General features: G+C 44.2%; 1 protein-coding gene across 2 annotated transcripts; it reads right to left on the bottom strand.

Moving 5' to 3' along the window:
• Positions 1-200: 200 nt before the first annotated feature.
• On the bottom strand, positions 201-19,208 carry RANGAP1 (Ran GTPase activating protein 1). Of its 2 annotated transcripts, none has more exons than XM_042890243.1 (17): positions 19,117-19,208; positions 18,745-18,787; positions 16,280-16,416; positions 15,483-15,610; positions 14,541-14,600; positions 13,941-14,120; positions 12,750-12,884; positions 11,375-11,533; positions 11,079-11,192; positions 9,346-9,445; positions 8,689-8,773; positions 8,123-8,288; positions 7,529-7,642; positions 7,086-7,188; positions 5,274-5,362; positions 3,318-3,439; positions 201-1,306 (listed from the first exon to the last, which is right to left on the bottom strand). In XM_042890243.1, exons 3-17 carry the CDS (start codon positions 16,389-16,391, stop codon positions 1,237-1,239), a joined length of 1,737 nt encoding a protein of 578 aa, XP_042746177.1. In that variant the 5' UTR covers positions 16,392-16,416; positions 18,745-18,787; positions 19,117-19,208; the 3' UTR covers positions 201-1,236. The 2 variants fall into 2 exon arrangements, with proteins under 2 accessions (XP_042746177.1, XP_042746178.1); XM_042890244.1 differs by having other exon boundaries at positions 18,749-18,787.
• Between the last annotated feature and the right edge of the window lie 1,905 nt (positions 19,209-21,113).

Raw genomic sequence — 21,113 nt, 5'->3', positions numbered from 1 at the left:
TTTTTTTTTCCCCAGTTATAGTTGAAGAATTTCCTTGCCCCCCCCCCCCGCCCACACAAACACACACTTAATGGATGGTAGCTGCTAAGCTAAATCCATTTCCTTTCCTGCTTCTGGCACTCTGTACAGTATAGCCAATGTAAGGGCTGGGGCAAGGAAAGTCTTCAACTATAACTGAGGAAAAAACAATCAGTGCCAAGTGAAGGGAATTATTACTTTTTATTACTCTAAAGAGAGGTGTAGATTCTCAGAAGCCCAAAAGATGAGTGCAGGTAGTTGACACCAACATGCAGGCAGGTGAACCAACTTCAGTGTAGAGTATGGGGTACCTCCTGCCACTCCTTCTGTGCAAGAACAAGGGCTGCCCTACCTGAGGAACATCACCATTGCCCTAATTCTGTGCTCTTACCTGTGCTCAGCTTTCAAACATGTGAACAGTCCCACTGTTCCAAAGGTAAAACTGAAGGAGAAAGGGAACACATTTCATATGGACTTCATGGATTGTATTCATTTCCAGACCGAGTCTATTTAGCCAGGAAAGGAGAGGGAAAAGGAAAACTACACAGGCAGTGACAAAAAAAATTACAATGAACATATGCTTGCTCCCTTAAGCAATGGCCACCCGGGTCAGCCACACTACACAGACACTCCAAGCCAGAGTAGCGGGGGAGCAACACCCTAAAATACAGATTGGCCACACGGCGCCTTCAAGAAATAAACTCAAAAGAAGAATCAACGGAGAGCAGACCCTGCTCCTCTGAGCCAGCAGCAGCTGGCAGGGGGCATGTCAAGCACGCTGCTGGCTGGAGAAGCAGCAGCAGCATAGCTGTCCTCCTGCACAGTCTAATAAAATAAAATGGACAGCAAGGGTTGATCCTGATGAGAGCGCTTCCAAGCTCCGTGTTCATTTTGGCACACCCTTGCCAATGCTACAGAAATGGAGAGAGACTCTTCAGTTCATGCTGAGCTCAGAGCGTAAGCATCAGCCCCACAGATCAGAGAGTCACTTCATGAGGAATAGAACAATATTAAAAAAAATAATAATAATAAATCAGCAGGATTTGCCCAAGTTTATGAAAGCAGAAGGAAGGACAGACCTCCAACGGGGGCAACAAAACAAAACAAAAAAGGAAAAAAAAGCACATCTGCGTGGGCTCCAGGATCTGATTTCATTGTGCAGCTCTGAGTTCTCTGCTGAGGACAGTCCTACAGGGAGAGAAGGCACATCTCTGCCTCTCACAGCTGGTGGAGGGTTTGTAAAAGCATGTGGCGGGCAAAGGAACAGGAGTCGAGAGCACGGTTTGGTCTGTAGGAAGAAAATAATTATTTACAATAGTAAAGCTTCAAAATTGCATTGTAGTAAACTCTAAGTGCCCAAATAAACACCATGTCAAATACACAGGGCTTGCATGTGCAACGGCCTACACATTTTCCCATCAGTTCTCTCCCTGTTCTCTGGTTCCCATTCAGAGCATGCTGTAAAAATTCTCTCCCCTATTGCAGACAGTGAGAGAGCTGCCAAGAATCAGAAAGTTTATATCCAGAGGTACAAAGATGGGCAGCAGACTGCTTCTCCCTGCAGCCCTGTGCCTCATTTTTGGCAGCAGGAAGTAGGTGGGAAGAGAATTCCCCTTCCCTCCCTGCAATGGAATTTTCCGTACAGATTGCGTTTAGGGCACCTGAAATGCATGAGACAAACCTGCATTTGTTCACATCTTTTCTCACCAAGCCAACACCAACTTCAGCCTCCAGGATTTTTACGTTTTCAAGAAGAGGCAGCGTAACCCTGGAGCCTAAGAGCATCTGTTGGCTTCAGAAATGGCCAAGAGAACCTGTTGTTGGCCTGAAGTACCTGAGATCATATCCTGGAGAAGAGTTAACTGCTTTTGTCCCCACAAAAGCCATTTAATGTCCCACACCTTCAGGAACATAGCAGGACACAATTTGCAGTTTATTTTCAGTCTCAGGGAGAGATTCATTGAATCACAGAATGGTTGGGTTGGAAGGGACCTCAAAGCCCACCCAATCCCACTCCGTGCCATGGGCAGGGCTGCCGTCCACCAGCTCAGGCTGCCCAGGCCCCATCCAACCTGGCCTTGAACCTCCATGCATTTCAGTCATCGTGTTCAGAAGACCCAACCCTGTTTGCAACAGCACAGATTGATTGCATCTAGGCAGTGTCTCATTTCTGGGAGCAGAGACACTAAAAAGCTGGTGCTGATCACAGCCAAGCTTGCTCATCTTCCACCCTTAACACCAAACCTCCCCTAACACTACTATGGAATTTCCCCCTTGCTGTGGAATTCAATCACCTGTTGCTCTGTGGCGGGCAGTTGAAAAAAGACCTGCAATGTGATCCCATCCAACAACACAGAGCTGCAAAAATAAAATTAAAAAATCCCCCCTAAAAACCACCACAGCTTCTGGAGAGCAGCAAGAGGACAGGCAGACATCCCTGGACATTGCTTCCTCCTGAAGGATCATGCAGATGCACAGGTGGGTTCACAGCACCCTCTTGTGTCCGGAAAAGAAAATAAGGACAGAGAGCAGCAGAGTAAGATGGATGCTGCTCCCAGCACATACACCCCAGTTTCATTATTTTTTTGAACAGACAGCACTATCCACAGCATCACTGCTACAAAACAGAGGAGGAGAACCAGTACTCCAGAAGTAACATAGTTACACAGTTTCACTTTCTAGAACTGCTGTTAGCATGGCTGGTTGCTGGACAGGCCACTGCTATGCATCAGCTTTCACAGCTTCAGACACACCTCAGCTCATAACAGCCTGCTTCTAATCCCAGCAGAGCTAAGAGAAGGCTGACTATCAGTATTTGACTGAATCCCTCTTACCCATGGTTTGTACCAGCCACAGCTACTTGAGGCCTTTGCCCTTTACCAGCACAAGATTTCAAGCTTCTGCATACTCCTCACACCAATGAAAGTCAGGAAGGCTTAAGCCTTTTCCTGAAACCCACTAAGCTGTCCTGACCCTACGTGGCACACAGTCTGTGATGAACCAGGCAGCCACCAAATGCCAAATGGATTTCAGGTGGTTTTCGGTACTGAGACAGTGCTGGACTATTTCTCCCCTCTGCTCCAGAGCCAGTTTTCCTCTGCTTCTTCCTGAAGTTTAAGACTTGCTAACCTAAACCTTGTGTATCAGAGTAAGAAAGATAGAGGGCCAAATTATTAATGCTTAATTTTAGAATAGGTACTTAGTGGGCTTTAACAGAGCAGCTTACATGCAAGCTATTAACCTTCCATTACACCAGCTCTCATGGAGAAAGAAGATGGCACGACAAGTACAATACTCACTTTGTGACAAAAGCAGAGAGAACTGGGGCCAGGGATTTAGGGAAATAATCCTGCTGGACCATATGGTTCAAAGTCATAAGAATACCATAGAGGCTCGGGACAGCTTTGATCTTCTCTTCACTCTGAGAAAAGGACAAGAAGATGGAAATCAAGCATCAGGCAGTCACTGCTTTATCCCATTCACTGCAGATGACCAAGGCAATGAACTCCCTGTAGAATGAGGTTCTCTCATACACGGTAGTAAATACTGTTCACAAGGTTAAGCATGATGTTCCTCAAGACCAAGGTGGCCAACTCTATAGCCTCCCTGCACCAACATCTGAAATGTTACCACGTTGAGGGTACTCCAGTACATATCACTTAAATATTAGTCATTGATTGCATCAGCAGTAGGGAAAAGGAAGTAATGAACATGCAAGTAGAACAACCAAACCTCAGAGGCTCTGTGTCAAAGTGCTCTCCTGCAGAATTCTACTTGATTTTATCAAGAACTGAGTTGCCTTAATTACACAACTTTCTCTTGCATTATTCTGTAGCTCAGTTTTATGCCACCTCCAGCTCTTTGTCGGGATGCCTCCAGAACCTGATGCACCATTCCCAGCACTGCTCTTGCACTCATGAATAAGGTAAAGTTATTACCATTCCTCCTCCTGCTTACACCACAATGCAGAATTTCTTCTTGCTCCTAACGTGACACTGACCTACGTGCCCCAACTTTCATACCGTTTTATTTTTCCACTGCCATCCTCTTAATCTCTTCATTCTGTAGACAGGAACAAGACAGCCATTTCTGGGTATGTGACCTTATATTTCATGGTGCTAAGGATATCTGCTGCCCATGTGCTTCCACTTATGTGGGACAGAAAGTTATGAAGCTGTTCCCTCTCCCCACATGTCTAATTCATCAGCAGTCCCCCACAGGTGACAACAACTGGTTGGCTGATTATTGAGGCCATTATTATCCACACGACTTCCTGCCACAGCTTTTCCAGAGCACAAGTCTGTGCTTAGTGCTTCATACATCTGTTATTTTCTGGATGGTATAAGAGGTAGGTGGCAGTACCCAAAACAAGCATCCTGCAGAGCAGAAAGCCATCCTGGGTTCTGTAGACCTGTGAAGAGGGATGCTCAGTTTTGGTCCCATTTGAATCTACACAGGGACGGGCTAAATGGATTTTTAAGGACATAAAGGATGTGACCCGCATGTTAACAGCCTTCTGTTCCCTGAGCTGGATATTAGCAGAAGGAGATTCATAAACTTAATTAAGAGGAGGCTGCTAGAATACAGACATTCTGCAGCTTAGAATCATTTTGGCCCAAGCTTCCATTTTCAGTTTCCAGGTCTTGAGAAAAAATGATCCTTGCAGCCCTAGTAGGCAAAAATATTGAAGTCTGCAGACAGAACCTCTCCCCAAGGCATCTCACTGAAGGCAATGCTACAGGTATTCTGATGCAGTTTGCAGGCTCCTGTCGTCTCTTGGGAAGAAGTCTATTCCATATAAAGATGTATTTAACACTAGAGTGATGTGGAGAGAAGTTAAATGCTACCGATCAAACATGAGAAGTTGAATATTTGTTTGAGATGTGCTACTACAAGATGCCCTAAAGGACCATGGTTAATAACAATATTACACATCAGACACCTGGACAAAGGGTTTGTTTTTTAATTAGACATCTGGAAGAGCCTATAGACCAGCAGCACGACCCTCCCTACCTTTAAGGGATGTCTGGGAATTCAGAGCACAGAAAACAGAAGAGGTACAAATTGCTGACACCATCTTCATCCTAATGCAATCTTGCAATTTTTGCCGGCCCTGCAGACTTCTATTGTCCCCGGGCATTAGGCATGCACAGGCACCCAGCTGTTTCCATGGTAACATAATTACCCCAAGCCCAACCAGACTGGTTTTCAACAGCCTAAGCAGACCATAACTTAACTCTTTCCTGCTTCCTCACCTTAAGTAGCCCCATGTGGATCAAGAGTCTTGTGATGAACGCATCTGAATTAAACGTGGCGGAAGAGAAAGCTTTTTTCATCAAGGCATCTAAAAAAGAAATGCATCACATGAAACAATACAGAAAGGGACCCTGTAAAAAAATTTAAGATCACAACTGACCATATCCATCATTTGTTGAAGGAATTTTGAGAGGTAATGTGCCCAGGATTAGGTAGAATCTCTGAAACCAAGACAGAGAAGATCCGGTCCTTAAGTATAAGGCCTGATAGCAGGGTTTAAGTGGAAAAAAATAGCACAAAATCTTACAGTCAAGTTTCAAATGCAGCTTAATCTCTATCCTATGCACCACGAGATGTTCTACTCAGTGTATTTGTACTTGGAAGCACATGTGCATATGTACAATATACACATCATCAGCTGAAGTAGAGCAGTAGACCTAAAAGCTTGAGATGTAAAGGCCAGCAAGATTTCACCTTTCTTTTGAAGCCAAGTTCTCACTGCATTCTCATTCCTTTTGTTCAGTTGTTCCCTAGGCTTCCTTGGGACCAATATCCTGCTGCTAGCTGTGGGCAAACCAGTGTTTTATCTTCTCTTGTCTACAAGGTAAAAAAGGCACAATCTTGACTTCTGACTGTTATAGTTTCTTGGAGTGAACACAACCCACTACAGCAGCTGCAGAGCAGTGCGGGTCATTCACTAGGGACCTCCTCATCAACTCACAGTTACTCTACTGGAAGGAAAGCAATTACTAGGTACTGCTTTTCCCTACAAAGCAGGAGTAGTAAGGAAGAGCTCTGGTGTCAAGGTAATACATGCACAGCATGATTCAGGCAACGCATGCATCCTGCACGCCATTTTTTGTGGGAGACAACTCACAACGGGCAGCAGTCAAGGCTGGCACACACTCAGTGAAATGCCAACAGACTACTTTTGGCTGCCTGGACACACACACACCTCCAGTTAACTCTGTATTAATTTACTGCTTTACAGACAATAGCTAAGTCTCACCAATGTATTACCAATGTCTCACCTATGTATGTATTCCAAACTAAGAAAATGCTAACTAAGGGAACACACACTTGTTTCAAATAAATCACTCTAAATGGCCTTAAAACCAATGGATCCATTTCTTTTGCACAGTACTGATAGGTAACTCACGGATGGGAAAACTGTACTGCTGCATCATTTGGAAAAAAGATGAAAGCAAGTGGTCAAAGTGCACAGGTGTTGCTTGGAATTTCAGTTTCTCAATGAGAAAATGATGGGATGCTATTAGTACACTCATAAATCAAACCTACCCATTCTGTGCTGTACAGTGAGAAACAGTCCCTTGTTTTACAGTACCTACTGTGCCTTAATAACTAATTGTAACTAATAAAGAGGTACACTAGATAAGAGATCTCTCTTTACATTCTCTTAAAACTAAATTGGAAGGCTACTTCCTGTACTTTTCAAATGAGCAGCCTTGGAAAAAAAACAAAACAAGAAAAAACAAAAAAAAACAACCTGATCTTGAGACACAGAACTATTGGCTATTGATAGCACAGCATCAAGGAGATTCAGGTAAGGGCAACACAAGACCACAAAGACAGCAACAACAAGAGACACTCTTCATCAAGCTTTGGAAGCATAAGACTTCTTTCATTTAGAACAAGCCTTTACTTCCACTCCACACAACAGCATGTCACAGCTTGGTACTTTGTAATCTGGGGTTTCCTGCTACCAGAGTCAACCAATTGAATACCCAGCTCACAAAGGCCTTCCTTTGCTTTGCACTGCATCGCATCCTTAAGTGAAGAAAGATTGTCACCTGTTGTTTCATGCACTGCTGTTTTTACTGGGGCTTCATCTTTGAAGACTGAAGATATCCTTAAGAGAGCTGTAACTACTTTCTCTACATCAGATGTATCTGTCTGAAAGGCAAGGAGAAGAAAAAAAGAAGTTAAGTGGTAGCCAAATAGAGAAGCTGGATCTCTGCCAACAGCAGTGACAAGAAATACAGCCTCCAGCTGACTGACGTCAGTTTTGCCTTGGCCACACTACAAGACATAAGCAACACTATGAAACAAAGTTACTCTGTGTAAAACACCTAGGGTGCCTGTGCAAGTATTAAATGCACCACCTGCTTCTACAAGGTTCCTCAGGGAGGAACTAGGGAGAAGCAGCAAGTCTAGGACTGAGAGAAAGTTAGCACTTCTCGGGATTAGTGATCCTGAGAAAGAGTCAAGTGCAGCAAACCACAGGCTCACCTACCTGCTGAGCTATCAGCACAGAACACTTTGGCCCTAGCCGCAGCAGCTTCTCAGGTGATGGGAAAGCAAGGAATGTGGCAACATCCACAGGAGGAGACGGCACGGGAGTTGAATCCTGAAACACGCAGAATCCATCTCAAGTTTACTCTTAAAAGCAAATAAATTGGTACAGCAAAGGCACATAGGTCTGACTTGCAAAGGCACATCAGGTCAGAATTTGTTTTACTTTAAAACTATTTAAGGCTGGAATGAAGCTAGAGTTAAAACAGACACAATATTCTAGCACAACTGCATGGCAGTGCATATACAAGGTTCTTACCAAGCTATGAAGATGGGGAGACTTTTTCCACCCACATTTGTCACAATGGCTGCTCAGTTTGTACCACTACATGTGTGCACACGCAGCCTTTAACAAAACAGCTTGCCAAGTCACCCATTTTCTTCACCTTCTGCATGTTATCTCCCTGCCTGTTACCACAGAGCCAGTCCATGCAGGAATGTGAATTCCTGCCAGCACTGCAAACTCTCTCTAAATCTTGTATCCTCCTCAGCTCTTCTCCAGACAGTAAACAAATGTATCCTGAAGTAAACTTACCTGTGAACTAATTATTTTCTTAGGAGTCATCGAGTCCTGTTCTCCCTGTCCTCTTTCCTTCAGCTGTTGCTGTTCCACCTCCTCCTCTTCTTCTTCCTCTTCCTCTTCTTCTTCTTCCTCCTCCTCCTCCTCCTCTTCATCATCCTCCTCTTCCCCTTCATCATCACTAAAGTTAGAGAGTTCACATATTCCATTAATCACATACTTGCAATTCCTATATGCTGGTATTCAATTTTTCTTTTCCAAGAACAAAAAAGCAGCCTCTCCTCAAGACTCAGTGCAAGAAGTACGCCTTCACTACAACACATTAGGAGGCCACCTGAGACTTCAGCCATCCAGTTGACAGTGGTAAGCAAAAAATGTAGTCAGTAACTGACACCGAATTAATTCTATCAATGAAAATAGCGTACAAGGCTTATCCTGCTTATGTTACAGCACTCCACACTGCACTCAGACCAACATCCAACTGCAATTACAGTTGGATGTTACAGTTCTTACCTTAAACAAAGTAAGTGTTAATAAAAATTGGTAGAAAACTTCTAATTTAAATTCTGGTGCCCTCTTACCTCAACGATCCCAGCACAGTTGCCATATTGAAGCCTTCAAGGATCTCCTGCAGTTGCTCACACCCCTCTTCTCCCAGGCAGTTACCTGCATCCAGGGAAAAAGGGAATACATTCAAAAGATGCACACAAGCTTGTTCTTGGGAACATTGTTACAGATTCTTATCTATATCTGTTTAAGTTAAAAAAAATAATATCAGTAATTTCTACATCAAGGCTTGGAGGCGGCGATGCAGACTTCAGTTATCGGAATCAAACAGCTGTTTAACAGATTCCAGAAGCATTACACAACACTTGGAGACAGACAAAAGCCTCTGCTGTTCAGAAAGTCTTGGAGAAACTTCCTGCTAGTTCTGTAAACAGCTGTTAGTCCCAGCAGTTCTGAAATGCAGAGACTTGGGTACGAAAGGCAAAAGCCCACAGTGGTCAAAATCTCCAAACTACTGAACTCTAACAACTGCCTGAGTTCACATCTTAAGACTGCCTTCAGAATCTAACCACTTCCTGTCCCAGCATCACCCAACCTCAGCTACTCCCACATAATCATTTTTTAAATGCCAGATACTGTAACACCAGCACAGGTGATCCTGTAACCACTCTTTCTAGTGGTTTCTAGTTGGGGTCAGACTACATGTGCTTTTACCTAGCAAGCTTACTTACCATTGAGATCCAGCTTCTCCAACTCTACCTTATCTTCAATAGCTTCAGCTACAGACAGAGCAGCGTCTCGTTTGATCTCACAGAAGGACAAATTCAGTTCCTAAGAAGCAAAAAACCACTTGTTTACATAATTCCTGTAATATCTATCATCCCCATAAGCTTCACATGCTCACAAGCTTTCTGGAAAGATTCTAATTTGAAAAGGCCCTTAGGAAAAACAGATTTTTAACTGGAAGTGACATTTCTCTGCCTTGTTTAAACAAAGTATTTTGAAACATACCATAATAAAAGCAACCACTTAAGTTAAACAGCCACAAAGACCACACACTATTATGACTGCTCCCTTAAAAGGTAGCACTTGTTCCAGCCCTTAGCAATCAGCTGGTTGAAGACCCTCACCTCCTCAAGAAGCACTTCTTAGAGAACCAACGGGAGGAATTGTGGAACCACTTAAAGGAAGAAAGGCACGTTAGCTCCTTAATTTCCTCTCGTCCTCTCATGCTGCCCTGGGATTCAGCAGCATGTCCAGTCTGCTTAGGTAGCACAGACTGCCCTGTTGTGTTACCTTCTCCCAGAAATTGAAGATTTTTGTTTCTAAGCACATTCTACACCAGCAGAGCCCAGCTACCAGTCACACAACTAGTCACACAACTCACACTTCAAGTTTTACTGAGGAATGGTAGCTGCTATACTGAACGAAATGCACATTTGCCTTTTAGTATTTACATTTCAAGTTACAGCCTCCTAAAGACAAACTACACCATCCCCCACCACTTCACATAGTGTTCTTCAATCCTTTCCTGAGATTTAATATTAACAACAGAAGGGAAGTTGTTCTTTAACACAATGAATCAGTTACTATTGCTTCATACTACTCTCCCTTAACCATTTCTGCTCTGGAAGAGCAGGGTTTAATTTCCAACTGTTCTCACAGACAGTCTCATTACAATCCTTACTTAAACCTACCTGGGAAACTCAGAAATAAGTTCTGGTGGAACAAGCAGAAGCTTGAGGAAAGGATCTCACAACACAAGGCACCTAATTCTTACTGTACCAGATTCATACACATAGATAAACATTAGCACTGCAGCAGTGCTGAATTTTTGGTTTTATCTGTAAGCTTCCAAAAATAGGAATTGTGTTCAGCATCTGTCCCAGTGCAGCTGTGACCCTAGAGAGGTGTATCTAGAGATTCTAGTTCACTTATATTACTGACTTGACAACATTTCACACAGGCCTAAGTCCAATGCCAGTGAAATTTAAATACTGATACAGGAGGTGAAACAAAAAAAACAACTGTTTGAACCTTTGATACATCCCCAAAACAAGAAAAGGCAACAACTGTATCAACACTGAAATGATGTAGAGATCACAAGATATTCAGGAAGAGAGATATCTCAGTCTGCTCTCATGACTCTCAGGGGTTCTAAGAGCAGATACTTCCATTATTAGACTTTCTGAAGAGCAACTGCTAAGCTGAACCAGCAGCCTAAAAAACCTAAGTGGGACCTAATCAGATTACTGGTATACCTTCACGCAGAACAGTCTCACATGGATGTGGTGATGCCACTAATCTACAACTTCATCGCTTTCAGTTACAGGCACAGAGCTGCACTGAGGAGAAAGCCACCTTAAAGTGATCAGTAGCAGTAGGAGAATGGACACGAAGCCAGGTAAACAGAAAATAAGTCATTTTCAAAAGAGACTCAAAGCTGAACAGCAGAAGGCAGTACCTTTAATTTATGAAGTCCTTCTTTAAGAGCATCAGCAATGGCAAGAGCACCCTTGGAACGCACCAGGCAGTCTCCAAAGTTGATCACTTCAACCTGCCGAAGTGCTTTCAGAGTCTGCAAGACAACACAAAGTTGACGGTACAGACATACAAACCAAATGTGATATCACTTCTGGAAGGTCATCCTTCCCACCTCATTGTGGTACGTGGCTGCACCAAGCCACAGGCTGATGCTGACTGACTACATTTGAAGAGACTGGGAGGTGGAAGACAAATCAACCGCTTGGAACAACTCACCTCTGCCATGGCCACAGCTCCTTTCTCTGTGAAGGTGTTATCATTCAAATTTATAACCTTCAGCAATGAATTGATAGCAAAGGCCTGGGCCAGTGCTGTGATGCCAGGATGGTTGATTCCATTCTGTGGCATATGGACCTCTTCTAGAGTCCCAATGATCTGCAAAAGGATGCAGATACAAAAAAGGCTGTTAGAAGACACATTTCAACTTAAGAATATAGGACTCCACTCTTTTTTGCTCAAAATCTACTTGCAATTAAGAAGTCCGTTAGCTCTTCTACACAGAATTACTTATCAGCAATTGTATCACAAATCTAAGTGAAATATATGGCTTGTGGCAAGCATCTAATAAGTTATGGGTAGCTCCCTGCTAGTACGTCTATTCTAGATACCTCAAAACAAGAGTTCTCAGTTTGAGGCTCAACCCTCAAACAAAGAAAAAAAAAATCACTAGCTAGCTACTATATTTTATTATATTAACTCATGGGTTGAGATAAAAGCTATTTACTATGTCAGAAGAGAAGAAAAATACATTAGTTGCAATGCTACCCACTCACCAACACCCAGCTAACGCCACAACTGCCCACCAAAAGAGAGCCCACCAACAATGCAGGGTCCCACGTGCATATCACAAAACACAGTAATTCATCCAATCCTTATAGTCATTCAGTCTCAGTTCCTCTTGAATCTCTTTGTTACATGCCTCTCAAGTACCTAAGTCTTGTTTTTGCCATGATTACCAGTTAGTCAATCCAGAAAGACCTCCATAAAAAAAAAAAAAGAGCAACCTACAAACCGCAAAATCATCATTAATACATTTTACAATATGCATTATCACTCAGAAGACATTTTTAGCAGCAGTGGAGGAAAGCAAAGAGATGTAGGTGGCACCAACCACAGAGACCTCTCTTCCTCCAATGAAAGTGGAAGTTGATCAGAGACAGCTAGAAAAGTTGAGATCTCACAGGCTGATGCCAGCAAAAACAGCAGGTTGCTCCTGCCAATTGACTGAACAACTAAGCAAGGAAATCACTAGTACCTAATCACTTGCTCCACCAGCACCAGACAACGTCCATTAGTACAAAGGAAGGAGAAGGAATAGGACCAAGAATTTACTAAGGAGATACCTATTCCTCCTACTTGACACAGCGACTAGTTATGTGCTTGGAAACTCAGTCATGGAAACATTCAGCCATCCATTCTAATCACACCTGTTGAAGATTCCAGTCTCAGCAGCAAAGAGCATTGCTACCTCAAGTGACTTGACAGCCAGCCAAGCTGTGGCAAGCCCTGTGAGTGCTATGTGCTAGCTCTACCATCAACACTTAAATATACCTTGCTCCCACTTGCTGACAAGAGCTGGTTTGATACTTACTCCAAAGGCTTCAGCCAGCGCAGTGGCACCATCGTTCTCCAGACGATTTCTGCCAGCCACAAATATCTTCAAAGCAAGAGGCTTGCCCTGGGCACTTGATTTCCTGTGACATTCTTTCAGGGCAGCAGCCAATATCTAAAGGAAGCAGAAGTAGTTTATACAGCCTCACCATTTCATTGTGAACGCCAAACATATTGTGTATCCAACTCTCAAGCAATAATACTTCAGACACTGACAAAATACACTTGCTTCTACAATAAGTTACACAAGAAAACTGCTACTGCAACACCTGCACATAAAGTCCCTAGGACAGAAGAGATGATTTTGCAGTAGAATACATCGATCCCAGTAACATTTGGTTAATAAATATGTAAATGAATGGGTAATAATGACAGTCAGTCCTGCTTTTCTGCTTCACCAGATAGGCACCCTTCAGTGCTAGGCTTGGTTTTCTCACATCTCCACGGATTTTAGTTCTCTTGACATGGAATCTAAAGTCTAAGACAGACCTGTTTTCCTACCATGGAAATTATTATATTTCAGGAATTTGTCAGTATAAACACAGAGGGAAGGGATCATGACAGACTGGAGAAGTGGGACAGGAGGAGTCTCATGAAGATCAAAGGACAACACCAGTTCTAGCTCCTGGGGAGAAAAAGCCCAGTGTAGAAGTATACACTGGTTGCCAAACGATAGCAAAACAGCTTAGTAGTGAAAAAAAAAAAGAACAACACAAAAAAACAACAATTGGGAATCCTGATGAAGTGCACCATACACTTGCAGCCAAGAAAGCCTACTGGGTTGCCGTGGAAGAAAGCGGCGTAAAGAAGGCAGTGTCAAACAAATGTTACAGACTGATGCAGAGAAAATTCCATTTAAAAAAACACAGATACAAAAAATAAATAAACAAACAAAAAAAAACAACCAAACCAAACACTTTTTTACTGCAAAGGTTGTCAAACACTGGGGTAGATTATCCAGAGAGCCTGTGAAGTCTTCTTCTTCTGAGATACTCAAAACCTGACTAGATATAGCCCTGTGCAAGCTGGCCTGGTTGCTTTGAGCAGGAGAGCTGGGCTAGATGATCACCAAAGATCCCTTCCAAACCCAATCATTCTGTGATTCTATGTAGGGAAGTCTGAAACCAAGTCCTGGCTCTGACCTCATCCCCAGTAAAAAGACCACTTTTACCTTGCCACCACCAATGCCCATGCCACAGTTATTGAGCTTGAGTTCCTGCAGGGTGTAACAGGCAGGGCTCTTCAGCAACGCCTCAAAGCCACGCACACCATCTGGCCCAAAGGCATTGTCACTCAGATCCAGCTCCACCAGCTGGGCTCCAGCAGTGATGAGTGCATCCCCCAAAGAGATCTGCAGGGAAACAGGTGACAGGGGTGAGGGGAAAGAGTGGACTGCCTGTTACTGACAGCAGTGCTGCAGTGGTGAGGTGAGACAGTGATGCTGCAAAAAAAAATTCTGTTCTGAAGATATTCTGTGAAGTTGCCTGGAGAAATAAAGCTCCACAGCTAAAGCCAGAGCAGGAGTCACACAAAGCAAGCTAAAGATAACTGCAAGGAAGTTACCAAGAACTGTCTCATCTCTTTAGGCCAAATACTTCTCCAGCTCATACAGAAGGAGCTAAAAAACACATTACTTATTCTGAGACACTTAGTGTTAACATACAGAGAAAAACTCACTAACAAAGTCCCAGAAATACCCTCCCACAAAAAGCATGGCAGGTGAGAAGATAAGTTATATGAGGCAGAAGTCTCAGATCTAGTTTTCACTTACCAAAGCAGGAGGGATCTCAGATCTTAGCCTCCCAGTAAACATGTCACTCCAATGACACCTCTAAAATAAGAAACATGCAGATAGGAGCCATGAAAAAAATATTTAGGACACAATGGTACAGAAATTTACACATACAAGATGCATTACATTAGTATGGACAGCTTAATGTTGTCTGCTGTGGCCTTGCCATTTGATTGTGCTAAGGAACAGTGACAACTAATACCACAGCTGCTTTCTTGGAAGGATATTAAGCCACCATAATGCATATTGCAAATAACAGTATACAAGAATTGTTGCTTGCATTTGAGCTGGGCTTCTTTTCTGCTGAGAAAGTTACCAATAGAAAAAACAGTAGGAAACTGAAAGACTGGAACATAAGCGCATTTTACTAAGGGATGGAGCTCAACAATCTGGATTGACTCGAAAAGCCACAAGTGGGTGAATCAACGTTTCATACTCCTCTCCTGCAAAGAGCAGTGCCTCTAGCAGCACAGCATCCTTCTAACATTAGGATGAAGAATAGTAGGGAAACACAGCTTGGACACAGAAAAACCTTCTGGCGCGTATCCTCCATCAATTCCTTCATTATTCAGGTATTGTATGAAACATCACTCACAGAAGACCTGACCATTCTCCAGCTTTGCCATTAGAACTTGTTTTGTGGCCACAGGTCTTTGTCTACAGATGTTGCCTCCACAGAGAGGCTCTTTCTTGCACAGCTTCCCAGCTTTAAGATTGGAAGCTTTTTGAATAGGAACAGTTAGGAATACAGGAAGTGCTCCTCCCACTATCCCAAAGTCTCCAAGTTCTGCTATATTGTCATATGGTTATTCTTATCACTGGAAGAACAAAGCTTTAGGGCTAACTCAAGAAGAGTGCAGATAGGCCTTCAGTGTTTCTACAAAACTTTTCCTGCCCCCACCACCCACTTGAAGGTCTCACCTTGAGCTCTGACTTCTTCTCCAAGGCTTTGGCAATAACCTTCGCTGCCTCCACACCCACTGTGTTGCCTTCCAGACGCAATGCTTCCAGGCCATCAAATTCCTCAATTTGTTTGATCACTTCTTCAGCTGGAAAAAACACACAGTATTCAGTTGGCCTTGCGATTACCATCTTAGATATCACAATAACAGTAACACAGTGAGGCAGAAGTATTTGCTAAACGCTACACTTAGCAAGAACATCTGAGTAACACTATCTGAAACAATCCTGAAACAGCAATGGAGAACACAGCTACAGTGTCAGGTCACTAGACAGAATGCCCTCCATCCACCATCCTCTCTCCCCTTTCATGATTTATTTCTATTATTACTTTGTCAAATGTGAGGTCGGCTGCATAAGTTTGATTCCTCTGCCATTCAGCACATAGTTTAGCAATGCAGGCATCAAAGACAAAAGGCCTAAAATATGATTGCAACAGGTGCCACATCAGCAGGAATGAGTTCCCACTTACTGGCAGAAATAGATGCCTGTTTAGCAAATGTGACAGAGTGGAACAATTGTACTCTGGAATACTCCTATTCAAAGCAAAGGTGCAGGCTGCAGTCTCTCTCCTGCCACTGACATACCCAAACTCTTTCCTCAAATTTCAGTGGCTTTGCACTATTAATATGGCACATAAAAAGCACCACCGTTAGAGTCAGTAAAGAAGGTAGACAGTAGATCAAATAACATCTCTGAAGAACATACTGTTTTTTCATGTAGCAGAAATGTTGATCTAAATGTGTCTTTTCTCTTACCATCTTCAGCTGTGTTGAGTTTAAGGCTCTGGCCTTTGAAGCTCAACTGTCCGCCACCCACTTTGGTTTTGGCAAGCGACTCTGCAAGCTTAGCGATGTCTTCTGATGCCATTTTTCTGCTTTCCCAGTGCTAAGAGCTGTCAATCAAAACAAATGGTCACCATCAAAAAGATAAACTATAATACATAATCTGTATTAGCAATCATCTTTATAATCACTAATGTGCTGGTGTTATTTCCTGAGATACCTAATTGAGTATTCAGTGTCACTACTGTTTTCCCCATAGCTCGCTTACAACCACCAAGCTAGATTAACATTTCAAAGCCAGCCAGACGGTGCTGATTCTTCCAGTACTGAAGTGACTTGGGTTTTGATGAAGTTGTTACACTTCCCAAATGACCAATAGCTAAAGCTACCGGAAAAGACCACTTTAAGATGTTAGTCTTTGGGCGCAACACTTTTACAATTAAGATGTAACATTCCCTCTTCCCTAGCCCCATCCCTTAGTAATCCATGCCGTGCTGCTTTTTTCCTGTTCTCCAAACCCAGACAGAACAAACACAACTGTGTTTCCTTTTCAGCAATATCCCCAGTAGCACCTAACTCAGCAGAGTTCCAGAACCACAGAGCTGCTGAAAAATCATGTGTGTTGTACACAGCTCATTCTGAAAGTAAGGCCTCCTATTTATTTCCATGGAAAACTACAACAGATACAAAGAACACAGTAACTCCATTCGACAGAGGAAATTCTCAGCTACAAAACAGTTTTTCAACGTAAGCACCGTCATTAGCTATGCATTTTCACCAGTGATAAACCAGAGCCTACATGCCATGCTCATAAAAATCTGTACCACTGGAGATGATCCACTGCTTCACAACTGCTACGACAGCATCGCTGCAATGAAAATGAAATGAAAATGTTGCCCTCAGAGTCCATTGTTCATCAGCTCAAACAGATGGAAGTCAGAAGGTGCCAGAAGTGGACTATAGGGTGGATGTGGTAGAACAGTCCAGTCAAGACTGGCAATGTGTTTTATGGCCTTCGAAGTGGTACGGGTCCTGATGTTATTGCATTGCAAGGAAAAGGTTGCCTTCTTCTCTGGCTCAATTCTGGAAGTTCAAGCCTGTAGCTTAGTCAGCATCACAACATAACAGTCAGAGTTGATGGTTTGTCTGGGTTCGAAGAAATCGAGAAGAATCACCCCCTTCCTATCACAAAAGATAGTGCACATCACTTTACCCACTGAGGTCTGTGTCCTGAGCTACTTCTTCCATGGCAAATTCACATGCTGCCATTCCAAGGATTGCTGTTTTGAAGCATTTGTTTTCAGCTTCCCTGGGGCAAAGCTTCTCTTCAGCTTTCATTAACTTTAGCATTTGGGACATAGAAGATAAAACACCTCCAAGGTTTATCAGCACCATCTTTTGAGGATGACTGTCCTCTCAGGTAGATGCTGACGATAAAAAGAGGCTAAGTCACAGACATTGTGCAACAGGCAACGGATGCTCCCAATCTCTGTCAATCCAATTAAAAAGGAGAAGATGCAAGGATGTCCCCCAGCCATGAAGGTTTTACCACAAGGAACAGAAGTCAGATAGGGTCCAGCAGTCAATTTGTTCACCAACTTTAATCTTTAGCTTTATAATACTTCATTACCCAACAGTCTGAATCATAGAATTGCTTTCGTTAGAAGGGACCCTTAAAAGCCATCTGGTCCAACACCCCTGCAAGGAACCCACAGCTCAATCAAGATGCTCAGAGCCCCTCCAGCCTGACTTTGCATGTATCCAGGGATGGGGCATCCACTGCCTCTCTGGGCAACCAATGCCAGTGCGTCAAGTACCCTTATCAAAAACCACTTTATTCTTATATCTAGTCTAAACCTTTCCTCTTTCAGTTTGAAACGATCTCCACTTACCCTTTCAGAACAGATCCTGCTAAAGAGTCTGTTCCCTTCTTGCTTATATCCTCCCTTTAGACACTGAAAGGCTGCTCTCGGGTCTCCCCAGAAACTTTTCTTCTCTGGGCGGAACAGCCCCAACTCTCTCAATCTTCTCTCTCACAAGGAGGCATTCCATCCCTCGGATCAGTTTTGTGGCCCTTCTTTGGACATACTCCAACAGGTCCATGTTTCTCTTGTACTGAGGACTCCCCATCTGGCCACAGCACTCCAGGTGAAGGTCTCACAGCACAGAGCAGAGGTGCAGGATCACCTCCCTCGCCCTGCTGGCCATGATCTTTTTGATGCAGCCCGGAATACAGTTGGCAAAATGAAAGCAAGGGTCTATTTACCATGAGGTTCTCCTATAGCCGACAGACCCACTCACACCTTTCCTTCTCCCTGAGATTTCCTTTTACTTTTTATTTCATAAGCAGTGACAGATTCCTAATTCCAGCACACCAACTCCCCAGCACATCCTGCAGCGTGTTTCATCGCACACGTCAGCCGCACCCAACCACTTACCTACCCGAGGGCTCTTATGCCACCAGATCTTCCACGAGAAAACCTTTGGACAAACATTGAAATGTCAGAGTTACTAAGCACTCTTAACAAAACAGGAGCTGGAAACGCGCCTGCTGACAGCCCAAGGTTATCCTCCTCGCACTCCCTCCCTTCGGAAGGTCCCTTCGTTGCCCTCCGCCCCTTGACGTCCCCACACTCTGCCGGCCCGCAGAGGGCGGCTGTGGGTGGGGTTTCCGAAGGCTCACGGGCCACGCGCGGAGCCGTCCCCGCGCCTCACGAGGCCCCGCGTCGTGACAAACGTCCTAAGGGACGCCGCTCCCTCACGGCCCCCTCCCAGCGGTCCCCGACGGCCGCCGCGCCTCCCGATCTCACCTCGGGGCCTCCGCCGGGTGCGGGTCGCTGAGGGGCCGAGGTGTCGCCGGCACGGGGCCGCCTCACGCCGCCGTCGCTGTCGCCGGAGCGGGTGGGGGAGGGGCGGGCGGAGGCGGAGGATTTGAAAGCCGGCAGTTTTGCTCTCCCCGCTCCCATTGGCTGCAAGGCGCTGCGTCACTGAGAGCCGCCCCGCGCGTGACGCCGCTCGCCGGAGCGACGCAAGCTGCGCTCGTGGGCGAGGCCGCGGGGCACGCTGGGATATGTAGTCCTGCGCAGGGGCGCATTCCCGGCGTGCCCCGCGTGGGGGAAACCTGCGGGGCCTGAATGTAGGACCGGGCTTCCGTCTGTTGCGGTATAACTATTTGATAGAGCAAATTGTCAGCGACAAAAAGCCGTCTTTCGATATAGTCACCACCATTAGGCTGCCTGTTCTCGCCAGCAAGGAACAAGAGCCTGCATGCCACGCTCATAACAATCTGCACCCCATTTGCACCGTCACTTGCTGCTGAAAGGCACCACCCCCCGCCTCAGTGTGCGCACTGTGCTCACATCTGTTTGGTCTCCATCAACATCCAGCAAGCATCAGTGAATGTTAACGGATGCAATTTTTTTGCATGCAGGAATTCAGTGACACACCTTTGCTTCATACACACTTCCATGTCAGATGCCATTTTGTCAGACTGCCCCTCTGCTGCTACCTGTCGCACAGCAGCAAAGCATAGCAGGATACTGGTGGGAAGGTTCAACTTCTACTGCCTCACCACCATCGTGCACCTTTCATGTCATAAGCCAACATCATAAAATAAAGAGGCATTACTTTCACGACTGCCACTGTATGAGCAAGAAATGTGGCACTTGTTATCAGTTCATCACAGCCTAAAGCAATAAGCAGGATTGTATCAAATATATCCAATTCTTTCCTCTTTCTCCCAAATATTGGCTGAGTTTTATGACACTGCCATGTTTTGCAGTAGAGATTTGCAGCATTTTGACTCTACTGAATACAAGACCTGGATAATCATGTTTCCAAATTATGAGAATTTTCATAGAATCACAGAGAATCATAGAATTGTTTGAGTTGGAAGGAACCCTTAAAGGCCATCTAGTCCAACTCCCTCACAGTGAACAGGGACACATACAGCTAGAGCAGGGTGCTCAAAGCCCCTTCAGCCTCACCCTGAATGTCTCCAAGGATGGGTACACACAACCTCTCCAGGCAACCTGTTTCTATGCTTCATGGCTCTTGTCATAAGTAGCCTTTTCCTCATTCCTAGTCTAAATCTCCCCTCTTTCTGTTTGAAAATATTTCCCCTTGTCCTACCACAACAGACCCTACTAAACAGTCTGCCCCCTCCTTTCTTAATAGTCCCCTTAAGATACTGAATGGCCCTTAATCTTCAATTAACCCCTGAGGAAAGGCATTATTTCACGAGCAGGACAGCACTTGCCTCATGTCCCTTATGGGGCAGCTCTTAGTATTACAGACAAAGGAAATTGGTGCTGGATGAAGTGACATTCAATGCAGAAACTCAATCTTGAAAAATAATGTTGTATAAGCTGTCCTGTATAAAAATACAGTGTTTTTTCCGGGATAACTCCTGATTGTGAATAGATCATGGTTTAGTTCCGCTTTCTCGTTGGCTTCTCCTAAGTGCTCTTGTTCCTCTCATCCAGCTGTTTTTATCTTGCCTTTTAGCTCTGAGAGCATGGTTGGAGGCATCCTGGGCTCTGTGACTCGCTCAGTGCCCCATTCCTGGAGATGTTCAAGTAAGAGGTAATTAATCTGCTGAACAGGTAGCAAAAATAAACATTGTCCTATCCCTGAATCAGAGTAGTCTTTGGGTTGTATTGGACAACATAATGAATATCTAAAAAAAAAAAGTAGATTGTTATTAAATATTGTGAAGAGAGTAGGACAATGTCCTCCAACATCATATGGTACATTATACAATTCACAGCCTATATTTTGTAAATTATCAGTTTATTGTGTTGACAGG

The sequence above is a fragment of the Lagopus leucura genome, unplaced genomic scaffold (genome assembly GCF_019238085.1).
Source record: "Lagopus leucura isolate 7727_CA_CO unplaced genomic scaffold, USGS_WTPT01 Super-Scaffold_100159, whole genome shotgun sequence".
NCBI classification, from domain to species: domain Eukaryota; kingdom Metazoa; phylum Chordata; class Aves; order Galliformes; family Phasianidae; genus Lagopus; species Lagopus leucura.
This window is presented reverse-complemented; position numbering and strand designations above follow the sequence as displayed.

What these genes read in the sequence shown, in the direction of transcription:
- RANGAP1 (XM_042890243.1), bottom strand. Translation starts at nt 16,391, where the DNA reads ATGGCATCAGAAGACATCGCTAAGCTTGCAGAGTCGCTTGCCAAAACC. An exon ending in CTGAGATCCCTCCTGCTTTG is followed by an intron (nt 14,121 to 14,540) that starts GTAAGTGAAAAC and finishes GTTTCCCTGCAG; the next exon opens with ATCTCTTTGGGGGATGCACT. An exon ending in TGGGCATTGGTGGTGGCAAG is followed by an intron (nt 12,885 to 13,940) that starts GTAAAAGTGGTC and finishes TGCTTCCTTTAG; the next exon opens with ATATTGGCTGCTGCCCTGAA.